Here is a 14,044-nt window from a genome sequence, read left to right as displayed (position 1 = left end):
TTTATTTTTTGGTGTTAAAGTGGTAATTTATTTTTTTTTTTAATAATGTCTAAAAAAATTATTATAATAGGGTTATTTTTTTCTTTTTAATAATGTCTAAAAAATTATTATAATAGGATAATATTATAAAAATAAGTTAAAAGGAACAAAAGATAATGGCAAAAGTGTCAATAATTTAATTGTAGGGATGGTTTGAGATATTTTTAAAAATATAAGGACTAAACGGGTACTAACTTTAAAATATAAGAACTAAACGAGTTTTTACCCCTATAAAAAGTATTAAAGTTAGGATCATGCTACGGTACAACTGTGGCACCGTGCCACAGTTGCATCTAGCCGTTGGATGCAGTTGGATTGGTGGGGTCTATTGACATCCAACGGCTAGATGCAACTGTGACACGGTACCACAGTTGCACCTAAGGTTTCCCCTTAAAGTTATTATGAATTAAAAAAAAAAAGAATTAGATGAATCTTTATGTACTAAAATCTAGAGTTACTCTCACGAAGAGAATCTTACTTTAACAAATATTGTGCCTACAAAAAATAAGATTTCTGGCATAGACACTTCCAAAACTCTTATGGTAAAAATCTTCAAGATTTAAAACTTAGATATGTTATGAATTTAATATTCACTCTTTTGATAACCTTTTTTTAAAATCTAAAATCTGTAATCATTCGTAATTAAATATGTTGTTTGTGTCATAAAAGATAGTCCAATTGGTTAGTCTCTCGCTTCCAAACAGAAACGTTTAACTTAAGGTCTGACATTAATCTCAATCATAGGTTATAATTCTCAAATGTACTCTCTGAATCTTTGCATTTTTACTTTTTTTAATAAGCTTCAACAAGATTTAAATAACGTAACTTGTACCATTCAAAGACTCGACCCTGTCTTCCCGGACACATCAAAATTGAATGTTTCTAAAAACAGAATAATGTATTACTTTTACCCATAAACAAAAAATAATAATAAATCTCTTCAAAAAAAAAAAAATAATAATAATAAATAAATAATATCGAATCTATATAAAATCCACATTTTAGTGTGTGTATTTATATGTAATTATATATATACACATACAAAATTCTAACCAATGAAAATGATGCAGGTGCGACTGAAATGAAGTCCTATTTGTAAAGAAAAAGAATTGTCATATTTAATTATAATCAACATGTACATCAGTAGCATCACAGAATTTTGGTATACAACAAATTTCATTTAAATTTTTTTCTTTTAAGACCAAAAAAAAATTAAAAAAATAAGAAGTTAATTTAGTTCCCCAGAAAATTGTCTAACAGAACAAGCAACCACCTGCGCCCACTGCTTCAATCTCATCTTCACCGTCTCCGGTCCATCGCCTACACCAAAATTAACGACCGTCAGATCGCGTTTCAATTATAAAGTGTCCCTAAAAAAAACAATTTTTTTTTTTTATAAACTCCCCTACGAAGAGTCGTATGATTTGATTAATTTCTCTCGTGAACTATGAATCAAAATTACAAACTAAGCAATAACGTACACTAGATCATTTCATTAAACAAAAGTTTACCTGGGTCGATTATGGAACTACAGCTAACGGAATCGTTATCAGAACAGATCGACGACGATGACGAGCACCGCGACAATCGATCGTTGTAGTGTTTATTCACCGCACAGTAAAACCCTAAAGCGGGCAAGGTATCCGTCAACTTCGGATCCAGTTCGGGCGAATCGGCCTGGAACCCGAACCCTAACTCGATTGACCCCTTCAGTTCTTGCAGATCCTCGTCCGTTACGCTCTGGCTACGGCGGCGCCGGATTTGATGGTTTCCTTTTCGTCTCAGCCACGCCTCCTCCCGCTCGGCGTCGGGGGCCCATGACCGCTGCTTGTATAGCGGGCGCGGCAGCGGGAGCGCTGTCGGTGGTGCGTTGGGATTCGCCATAAGCCCGCCGCCGCCTTGCGCCGCCGTGGAGGCTAGGGTTTTTTTCTCAAATGGGGATTTGGGGGATTTCTCGACGCGTACGGCGTGAGGTTTTGTTTGGTCAATTAGTGGGGGCTCTTTAATTTATACAAGGGGTTTTCTTCTGTAGCGGGAGGGGCTACTTTGAAAATTTCCACTTTTTTTTTTTAATTTTTTTTCCCCCGCCTCTTTTGGAGAGTGATTTGGCAGGTGGGGTCAACGTGAGGCAGGGTGGCCCCTGGGCCCTTCTTCTGGGTCCCGTGTGTTGAATTTCTAGTTTACTAGTCAAATTGTGCCACGTCGTTTTATCTGGAACAACCTGTCCGTTTCTAAATAGATTCCCAGTTATAATCGACATTATCTGATAAGTAGGTAAGTGATGTCATTATCACTTTTATTTTTTAATACTTACATACTGTAATTAAAAATATTTAGTGAACACTTATTAATTATTCATTTAAAATTATATGATGCACAGTTTAAGCTGTCATGGATTATTATTATTATTATGTAAATTCACATTATTTCAGGGTTTATTTAATATCATTTTATGGAAAGATCTAGAGAGAGAAAAAAAGAAGAAGATGATTTTCCACTATACGATAAAGATTGAAATAAAAAAATAGAGTTGTTTCGTATTTATTATAATTTAGATTTGTAATACTCACTAATGTATCGTTAATCATTTTAATGTTGTGTGTATTAGATTGGTTGATTTTATCATCAATTATTAATCTATTATCTTTACAACCCACTCAATAAACGACACATTAGATGCTACATCATTAAGTATCTTAATGAATTATCTAAAGCGAGTAAGTATATCATTACTTATTTAATATTGAGATGTGGTAGAAACAATTCTAGTGGTAAATAATTATTGGATAAAATTACCTTAAAAGCCATGGTTACCTAACATTTTATAGTTGCTTTTAAAGACTACAACTCTCTAATTGTAGTATCAATGAAAGCTCAACTCTCCAATGGTAACACTAAATGAACCCTTAATCGCAAACCAAACGAGTAATGTGATCTCGTAAGAATAAATAAAATAGATATTAACATAATCTAATAGTAGAGAAATCACTCGAATGCAGGTTATAAATCTCAATTATTACGGGAGGAAGATGGAGGAGAGTCCAAAAGTTATTACGTGTGCTATAAATCATAATCTATGTTGGGGACATGTAGATGATGGGTTAAATTGAAAGTTGGTGCATAATTGCTTTTCCAGATAAGCACCTGAGCATCTAAAATTCTTCTTATGAGCTGCCAACTAGTTGGTGAAACAGAAAAGGGCAGCATTATAGCATATTGATAATGGCATGACACTGGAGGAATAAGGGTTTTGCACAAGCTTTTTAGTAACAGGAAGCCACCATTATAGAGACTAATTGAAAACGCTTTTTGTGAGGAGAAAAAGAGTGTGTTAACAGATATGTTTTCATATGCACTTTTGTAAAGAATACCAATTTCCGCTTGGTACACAAACATTACAGCTGTTTGAAGAATACCAATTTCTGCTTGGTACATAAACATTACAGCTCAAACAGCATTAACTTTCAAGAAATATGAACATCTTTTCTATTCTTTCTTGTGGTCTTTTTCTGATTCAGACCAGCTCTACTTTAGAAATATGCTTGACTTTGGTGAGCATTAGTTGCAGTGCCAGCTAAAGAGCATAAAATATATTCATCCAGACATGGTGCTTAACAGACCAAATCAATTCTTTATGCTGCCGAAGTTCAACATTCAGCGGGGTCTGTGTTATTTTATGGCCAAAATTACCAGTAATCTCCACAAGAGCAGATTCCATCTTTGAAGCGATGAAATCGGTTTGAATCTCTAACAATAATCTCCCTCTCAGTAATTTGTGATATGAATTTAGTCCAGTTGTGGCAATCACCACAAACCCGCAAGTTTTTGAATATCTGAATAGGACTTTTAGGAGGGGAGCTAATGATTCCAAATGCAATTGCCAGTCTCTCGCTATGACTTGTGAGGATATGCTCCTTTTCATCTTCTTCAACATCCTGCAACACAAAACTTTTGTCCGGAACATAACCAAGGCTCTTCATTTTTGCAGTCAAATTCCTCAACTCATCGTATATTTTCTCATACTTTGGATGGGTTCGATTCCCAGTGTAGAATATATCAACCTTATTGTTTACTTCAATTGAACTCCACCCAGGAGTCTTCTTCAATCCTCTGTCTCTAGCTAGTGATCTCACTTCATCCACTCCCTCCCACTTCCCTACATTTGCGTAAATATTTGACATCAGAACATAGTACCCAACATTCTCCGAATCAACTTCAAACAAACGATCGGAAGCAACTGCTCCCAACTCCATATTTCCATGAATTCTGCAAGCACCAAGAAGAGCACCCCAGATAGAAGCATCGGGCCGTACTGGCATATTTTGTATAAAGTTGTGAGCCATTCCTAAATGCCCAGCCCTACCAAACAAATCTACCATACAGCCATAATGCTTCAAATGAGGCTTGATCCCAAATTCTTCTTGCATCATATGGAAGTACCTTTGACCTTCACTAACCAAACCTGAATGGCTACAAGCCGTTAATAGAGATACAAAGGTTATATGGTCTGGTCTCACTCCCTCATCTAGCATTTGTCTAAAAAAATTCAAAGCTTTGTCACCCTGCCCGTGGATGCCATGACAGGATATTATGGCATTCCAAGGAACCGAGCTGCTCCTTGGTACTTGGTAGAATAACGACATTGCATCATCTATCCTCCCGCATTTTCCATACATGTCAACAAGGCAAGTTGCCACAAAGACATCAAAGCAGAGACAGTTCTTAATCACCCGCGCATGAATCTTAATCCCCTGTCGCAAGGCTCCTACGTGGGAATAAGCTGGTAGAATGCTTACATAAGTCCCTTGATTTGGGTTTATCTCATTGCACTCTTCCATCATCTGGAATACTTCAATTGCCTCACTTGCAAGACCATTTTGAGCATAGCCAGTGATCAAAGTATTCCATGAAATCACATCTTTTACAGGTAGCCCCTCAAAAACTGCACAAGCAGAATTTATAATGCCCAACTTGGCATACATGTCGACAACAGCATTTCCAATGATAACATCTTCCATAAACCAACCTCTCCTCATGATAAATCCATGAACTGACCTGCTATTTCTACAATCATTCAATTGAGCAACAATTGAAGTCAAACTCACTAATGTCAACAAATCAGGCTGAATTCCAGCTTGTTGCATCGTGGTAAAAAACCCATGAGCAGTAATTGGATCATTACTTTGCTCATACGCAGCAATTATTGAGTTCCAAGAGACAACATCTCTCTCCATCATTTGATCAAAAACTCTGAGTGCATGCCTCATCATACCAAATTTTGCATACATGTTAATCAAGTTATTGGACACAAACAAATTGAATTCCAATCCATGCTTTACGATATACAAATGAATTAGCAGCCCGCTTAAAATATTATCTGACCGTGCACAAACAGGAAGAATACTAGCAACAGTAATTGGATCCATGCTAACTCCTTCCAATCTCATTTCATCAAGAATATCTAAAGCCTCAACAGCATTGCCACTTTGACAGTAACCAGAAATCATTGCATTCCAAGAACCACTATCTCGGACGGGCATATCATCAAATAACTTACGAGCAACGTTTGCTAATCCGAACCGGCAATACATATGTAACAAGGAAGCAGCCACAAAAACATCCCATTCAAATCCCAGCTTTAAAACCGAGCAATGTATCTTCTTCCCATCAACTAGATTTCTACAAGCTTTCAACACGGGAGGAAAAGTATAGAAATCAGGTCGAAGGCCAGAAGTCAACGTAAACTGGTAGAAACAGTCTACAGCTTCAGAGAGTCGGCCACAGCGGACATAAACAGATATCATCGAATTCCACGTGTATACATTCCTATAAGAGATGTGATCAAACGTGTAGCGAGAAAATGAGAGATCACCCAAGTTGGCATAAAAATTAACAAGCTTGGTGGAGCTAAACACAGTCTTGATCTTCCCTGACACCACAAGAAGCGCATGCAGGCGCTTAACATGATCCAATTTAGTGCAGGATTGGAATAGAACATCGAAATCAATCTCCCTGCTCTCATTTTCAAGACAATCTGGGCTAATTTGCAAAGAATTAGCAGCTGCTGAAAACAATGGGCGATGAGCTTGAAGCAATGGCAATAACTTGCAAAGCCGCCTATCTTTGCAGCTTGGCGCCAATCTAAGTATACAAATAATAATTGAAAAAAAATATATACAGCAAGAGTTAAAGCCCAACAATGCACAATTAACAAATAATCAAACAGAAAAACAAACATAGTTAATTCCCAAATTAAATAAATAAACAAATAAAGCATAAAAATGTGAACTTTTGCATAGTTACAGTCTCTACAGAGAAACCCCAATTTAGAAAATATGAAAAGATGAAAAATACCAAAGTGAGGGCTGTGAATTTCATTTATGTCCCGCACTTCAACAGCATTCAGAAAGCGTTTTTTTTTTTTACATTTAAAAAAATTGAGATAGAAAGAGAAAAGGGAGTATTTCTACCTGAACATACATGTAAATTTCAGTGTGATATAGTAACCCAGTATAAAATGGCTCGCATTTGATTAGATTGAGCGTGGAGGTTTTAGGGGATTAGGGTTTTACAGAGTGGAGTAGTGGACGGCTTGTTAGAAACTGTTAGATGGGCCGGGATGTGTGAAAGGCTTGATACGACAGCGTTTAGCAATTTACCCATAAGCCGTCCAGATTAGTAGATGGGCCGGGATGTATGTGAAGGCATTGATACGACAGCGTTTAGCAGTGTACCTATATAAGCCGTCCAAATCTGATTCATTCTTTGAAATAAAGGCTTCTCCAAACGCACTTTTATCATTTTCTAAATTTACCCGATTTACAAGTGCATCGAGTAATAAAAGGGTGCATTTAGGTTCACTCGATTAGAACAGAACGCGTGTGTGTATTTCTTTCTATTTGAATTTAGGGGATATCAAAATTCTCTACAGGACGGACTCGACAGATTTTTTTTTACTTGGAGATAATTTTATATTTAATTTTTTATTCAGAAAAGAGGAGAAAAATTTAATACCTAATATCTTATTTAGGCTGAAATCTCTATTCCCTCCTCATCTCTGTCATTTCTATCTTTAATTTTAATTTTATTTCTTCTAAAACTTTAGTAAATACATTTAAATTTTAAATTGTAATGGTATGGATGTAAATAATAAATATCATAATATTTATAAAAATAATAACTAATATAATATTTATAAAAATAACATAAATAATAGCTAATATAAACAATTGAAGTTTGATGAAAATAATTTTACTTATGATTTATACAATATGACTTTTATGAATTTGTTCAACTTTGAGGTTGTACTTTTGCTTAATTTTATAAACTATGACGACATTCACTCAGTTTGATGGAAATGATTTTGATTACTTTAAATATTTTTTTTTGTGTAGGTAATAGAGTCTTATACTTTTATTTTAATATGATTATATCAAATTAAAAAATAAAGAAAAATTATCTACCGTCCACCCATTTTTTCCAACTTTTTCAAAAATACACAATTTTTTTTTCTAGAATCCACCTGAAGTTACATTTTTTTCATTCGTCCACTTCCGTTTGGAGACCGTTAAGAAAAGTAATAGAATATTGCGTAAATGACTTTTTTACCCTCAAATGTAAAAGATAAATTATCCACTGACTACCTTTTTTTCATATTGTTTCAAAAATACACAATTATTTTTTTTTGCTGAACTCCACTTGAAGTTATATTCTTTTGCACTTATCCACCACTGTGTCGTTATGAAATGACAAATTTACCCTTATGATGTCAGCAAATTTCTAACGGTGTTATAACGAGAGTGGACCAATGAAAAAAAATGTTAACTTCAGATGGAGCGCTGCAAAAAAAAAATTGTGTATTTTTAAAAAACAGTGAAATAACGGGTGGACAATGGATAATTTCCTAAAAATAAAAGTATAAGTTATTCCGACATCAGGTATGCTCAGGTATCTCCATCCCTACCGCTCAAGTAATTTTGAATAGAATGAGGATGATATCAATATATAAGCAGAGCATCGGAGATAGGCACAAGAATATTGATCTCCCTCCCATCGGCATCCCTATCTGTATTTCACCAATCATACGTTTGATATAAAGGGTGATTTGGAAAAGGTCAGGAGGTACCTTGTAATGGTGTTTTTTGTGCATGTATACCTTCGATTTAGTAAAATATGATCAACTATATATATTTATACATTGAAATGGTGTGTTGTAATCAAATTTAAAGTTCAATGTTCTAATACATATATGGTATGCTTGGGAGCTGGAACTAAGTGTGGAATCATACTAATTTTAAAATTAAATATTTATCCCATGTTTGACAAATTTCTTTGGATTGCATTAGGGGGATTAAATTCAAATTTATTCCTTATATCATGGGGATTAACGATATCAATTTAGAAGTGGGTTTAGACGGGATTAGAATTTAAAAAAAAATTATCCATTTATAATATTTCTTTCATATATATAACACCATTTTTTTATTGCTTAAATTTTAATTAATTATTTTATTTATGATTTACTTGAAATTTACTTTTTTTTTACTTACTTTTATAGTCTAATTAAGTTGGTATTTTTACTTAATAAAATTAACTATTTAATTATATATTCTTTGCTAACTTTTTGACAATATTAAATATATCTAAAATATCATATCAAACATTAATTAAATAGTTTTATTAATGTATCCTTGTTTATTATAACTATGATTACCTAATAACTAATATACCATATATTTAATGTTCTTATTAATTACCTTTAAATTAATTTTAATTATTACTCTTAAATATTCATAAATAGTGTTTTATTTAAATATAATTTAACGTTGTTCAATCTAATCGAATCTAATCCAATCTGATCATAGTATTTAGATCAAACTAATTCTGCATACCAAACACAACCATATTGAACAAATCTTATTTATGTTGATGGGAGAGAGATTAAACCTCTCGTATTAAACTTAGCCCCCATAAATTATTGAACAAAATTAAAAGCCAAACTCTTTGTTTCAATACGATTAATAAAAGAGCGATGTTAGAGTTAGAAATTCTTTGGGTACAATATTTTTAAACAAATTAACATGTTGAATGAAAAATATAAAACATATGAAAATAAATCACGTGAGCTAGTGGCATATCAAAAAAGAAAAATATTGGATTTACGAGAGTAACATTTTTTTAACAATATAAAATGCAAATAAGGAATAAAACGTATAAAAATATTAAAAGATTTTTACTGTAACATTTTCATGTCAATATTTGATACGTCCGTAGTTGTCCACGTCATGGTTTATTAACCTCTTGAAGCCGGGCATCTAAAACCATATAAAATACTTCAAGCCCATCATCCTACAAAAGCAAAGTTTCTAATTTCAACTGAATAATAGAACTTATCTTCTAGAATTCTTTAGCCAAGTCCTTGGTGGCTCCGCCACTGATGCAAGTTACATCCATACCCTTGGGATATGTTTAAGGACATGAGTTCTAATCCTATACGGATCATTCCTTTTGAATAATGATAGATTTTTCATCAAATATCAATAACAGTGAATTTCAAACTATTGCTTTTGGATATCAACTATCTATTGCTCATGATAGATATTTCATCAAATATCAAATATCTATTGCTCATGGATATCAAATATCTATTGCTTATGATAGATATTTCATCAAATATCAATAATAGTGAATTTCAAAAAACTTATGGTTATACTACTATATAGTATATATATCTAAAATCTCGATATATTTTAATTCAAACAATATTTGTAAATGGTTAACAATTGAAAAATCAGCTTAATTATACGATGTTATCATCCAACCACTATTGTCAGTTTGAACAAAATAATTTATTACTTTTATAACGAATTTGTCGTTCTATATTAGTAACAAATATGCATAACAAGAGTTTCAATAAATAGGAGAATTTTTCTTTGATACATTCATATATTATAATCAAAATTCCACGAATAAATATGAAAAATCTATTATAATTATATTTAATAATTTTATTAAATACAATCCGAATTTTTAAACTCACGTGATACTGAAGGAATATCTATCCGAATTATAAAAAGACAATTTTTATTTTTATACAATTTCATTGGAAGGAGACTTGAATTTGTTGGGAGTTGGACACGTGCTCTTAAATAAATGCACAAATCTTGAGTCCATGGATCTACCAATGAGCTACGAGCAATTTAAATTCCGGAGCAACGCTTCCGCCTTGATGAGAGCATATTATTGGGCGTGCAATACCAGGCTACGTCGGATATCCGTATCTTTATCCCTATCCCTATCCCTATCCCTTCATGGAATTCAACAATCTCTGTACCAAACAAAAGCCGAGGCGTACCTACTCCTGACGCGTCAACAGTCAGATTGCAGAAAAAGTCTCAAGCATTGAACGCTACCAAAAAGACGGGGCCCGCGCATTGGAGGGAATCATGGGGCACCACGTGGCGCATGGTACCCCACGATGAGTGCCCTCGATTGTCTGTAGTCAAGACTGGAGAAGAAAGAAGAAGAAGAATTGCTTTATCCTGATTGGCCATTGGTGGTGTCGTGTTCTCATTTATTTATTCCTTTCATCGTGGAGATGCCATCATCATCATGATATAAAAACAAATTTTTTTTAGCGTGTGATTTTGAATTTGACGTTGATTTGGTCCACGTTGGCCACTCAACCACATGGGGTGCGGAGGTGATATTTATTATGGACTTACTGTACCGTTTTGGCATTACGCGGTGTCGTTTTAATGAGTGCTCGTACGATTACTCCCCGTTAAGAAGACAAGCAGTGAAAAAAGATAACCCCATGTGATAAAGGGCACTAAAATACAAATCATCTAGGCAACAAGAAATTACGGGGAAGAGCGTTCGTCAATGGATAAACACATCGCGTGATTTTTTTCAATGTGTTGAACGTTTTCATTTTTGTACAGGAAAATTAAGGCTAAAAGAAAATAAAATAAAGAGATTTCAATCTCAACAATAAAACAAGGGTTCGGCTACCTTGGAACTGATTCAAGATAGAACAGTGCTTAGAACTGTTAGATATACGTGGTTACAATTATGGAGAAGAGTGTTCGTCAATGGATATACACATCTCGTTATTTTTTCACTGTGTTGAACGTTTTCATGTTTGTACAAGGAAATTAAGATTAAAAATAAAATAAAATAAAGAGATTTCAATCTTAAGAATAAAATAAGTGTTCAGCTACCTTGGAGTTGATCCAAGGTAGAGCAGTGCTTAGAAGCGTTAGATACACGTAGTCACAATTATTTTAAAGTCAAGCACATAAATCCAATAATTTTGAGCGCTGCTCTATCTTAAAGTTTATCCAAGGTAGCAGCTGTCATAAAACAAATATCGATTTTATAATATATCAAGTCGAACAATTGAAAATTAAAATTGATAATAAAAAGGAGAAAAATGATCTGCGGACTTATATATTGGGTGCGTTTGGGATTGAGGTTGGGCAGCTGTAGCTTAAAAGCTATAGCACTAAAGTGTTTGGTAAACACTAACTGCTGTAGCTTTTAAGCTATATTGATATGATTTTTCACTTATATAATACAAAATTTATTATATCTTTAATAATTTTATCAAAATTATTATTTAAAATTTATATTTACTATATATTATTAACTTTTGTTTCATAATTACAGCTTTTTTTTCACAGCAGCTGTAGCTTAAAAGCTACAGCACCTCGATCCCAAACGCACCCATTATCTTTAGAATTTGGTTTTAGTGAATAGTTGTTAAAAAAAGGGGAAAAAGATAAACAACGCTTAGATTTATGCCTATTGCAATTTATAGTATTGCACATAAAATTACAAGACTCAAATTATTTTTTCACTTGTATGTGTCAATTTCACAAGGAAGATATTAGAGTACATACGCCTTCTAAGTAGAAACTTTAAAGCTTGATATAGAAAATATTAAATAAGCACAAAGAGAATCACAAATACAATTAGAGTCAATAAAATTTATAGTAAGTGAATGAATATGGAAAGACAATTAATATAGTCTTTTGATGAATTAAAAATAGAATTACCAAGGCTCCATTTGGTACATCATTTTAAATAAAGCTTATTTAAATAGAGTTTTTACTCAAAAAATTATAGTTGTTTGGTTGTTGATGAGAGCTATATATATAAGGAACGACATAATATTGTGAAATAAATAATAGAGTATTTTAGGTGATTTAACTTTTAAAAAAGCACTCTAATGTCTACTTCCAAAAGCTCAAAATTTGAGTTATTGCTAGTAGCGACATAATAACTTATTTAATTCTTAAAATCTCTACTCAAAATAAACCAAACACTAGGAAATTTTTTAAAAAGAACTTACATAATTAAATAAAATATTTATGGCCATTAAATAGGTTGTACCAATTACTACCCCACAAGGTATGATCGCTAGACTTTAACTTAAGGCTATGTTGTAAATATATTTATTCAGACTCCTAATAGAATTTAAGGGCCAGTTTCGGATTGCGGAGGTTAATAAAATAGGCTGCTTGTATTATGCAAATAAAATAAGATACTGATTAAAAAAGTAGCTTGGTGTTTGGTGAACTACACTATTGCAATTGTTGTGAGTTTAAAAAGTAATGTATATGCGTTTGGTAAATTATATTACGAAAGTACAGTTTTATTATATAATGACTAAAATAGACATAAATTTTAATTATTTTTTATTTTTAGAGTATGTTTAATAAATTGTTTAAACATATCTTTTTTTCTTAAATATGTAAAATTACATAAAAATTCAATTAAAAAAAGCTAAAGAACTTCATAATTTGAAAAAAAAAATACCACAAATTTTTCTTTTGAAAATAGATTGCCAATGGATTTGAAACAATTAATTAATGAAAATGAAAATGAAAATATACATAGATTAAGCTTTAAAAGGCATAGTTATGAAATTAGAATATGATCTTACTGGATCAAAACTGAAGAGAATGTATGTGGTTATAACAGTAACTAAATTATAACAGTAATATAATATCTAATTATTTATATATTATGGTTTATGAATAAGTAAGATACAATTATATTTTTATTAAAATATTTTAAAAAAGAGTGATAACTTATTGAATAAATTACTTATGAAAAACAACTCCCTACCTGCTTTTAAAAGCTACTAACAAAATAAAAAAAAAAGTATGAAATAAGTTACTTTTATAAAATTTATCAAATATTATTTTTATAAAAAATTATAAAATAAACAGTTTATTAAATTTCAACCGCAATCCCAAACCGACCCTTAATTATAATATAATTGTACATCATAAGAGATTGAGCGAGTGAGGATTTTTGCCATTGCATAAAACCTGATCATTGCCAACCGCTAATTTGATAAATAATAAGATACGCCACAATAGGGACAGAAAGTAGTTTTCACTTTTCAAAGATATGTTTTAGCTCATAGGCTCCATCAAATCATTGCACCAAGTTTTTGTCGTCCCAACAAGTCTCTTGAACTTTACAATATGCGACCGAAAATTGAAAAATATAATGAAATATTTTAGATATGTAACAAAAAAAAAACTTAAAAAATAAAACGAAAATTTGTTGTGACATAAGATTTATTGAGTTAATTTGACTCTTGTAGGATTCTAGTTGAAACAAGAGCCAGAGAGTTTTTTTTTTATAAAAAAAGAAAAGAAAAGAAAAATAAAAATTCTAGGTTTATCTCAATGGGATGGACGCACGGAATCTCATCTCAACCAAACCCCAACACATGTTGCATCACATTCACGCCACGCCACTATCTCTTCAACCAATAATAAAAGCAATAGTATTCACCCATCCAATCATCCATGTCGGAGGGCGCACTTCAACGGCGCAGATCATCCCACTTTCCTTTCCCTCATTGGCTAGACGTCACATCGAGTTTTCAACACCTCCACTATTGCTCCACGTGCCGCAACCTCCGTGGCTGTCTCCTCTCTCACATCACCAATTTAATTACAGAAAATAATAAAAAAGTGAAAAA

General features: G+C 32.6%; 2 protein-coding genes across 2 annotated transcripts; both read right to left on the bottom strand.

The window, feature by feature from the left end:
* Window positions 1-1,131: 1,131 nt before the first annotated feature.
* On the bottom strand, window positions 1,132-2,033 carry LOC102617610 (uncharacterized). Its single transcript, XM_006487047.4, has 2 exons — window positions 1,551-2,033; window positions 1,132-1,359 (listed from the first exon to the last, which is right to left on the bottom strand). The coding sequence occupies exons 1-2, from the start codon at window positions 1,921-1,923 to the stop codon at window positions 1,268-1,270; spliced, it is 465 nt and encodes a 154-aa protein (XP_006487110.2). The 5' UTR covers window positions 1,924-2,033; the 3' UTR covers window positions 1,132-1,267.
* Window positions 2,034-3,366: 1,333 nt separating this feature from the next.
* On the bottom strand, window positions 3,367-6,675 carry LOC102617894 (pentatricopeptide repeat-containing protein At4g33990). Its single transcript, XM_006487048.4, has 2 exons — window positions 6,510-6,675; window positions 3,367-6,180 (listed from the first exon to the last, which is right to left on the bottom strand). Exons 1-2 carry the CDS (start codon window positions 6,515-6,517, stop codon window positions 3,726-3,728), a joined length of 2,463 nt encoding a protein of 820 aa, XP_006487111.2. The 5' UTR covers window positions 6,518-6,675; the 3' UTR covers window positions 3,367-3,725.
* Window positions 6,676-14,044: the final 7,369 nt, after the last annotated feature.

Source organism: Citrus sinensis, chromosome 8, assembly GCF_022201045.2.
Source record: "Citrus sinensis cultivar Valencia sweet orange chromosome 8, DVS_A1.0, whole genome shotgun sequence".
NCBI lineage: Eukaryota > Viridiplantae > Streptophyta > Magnoliopsida > Sapindales > Rutaceae > Citrus > Citrus sinensis.
The sequence above is the reverse complement of the archived record's forward strand: the minus strand, read 5'-3'. Positions and strand labels throughout refer to the sequence as shown.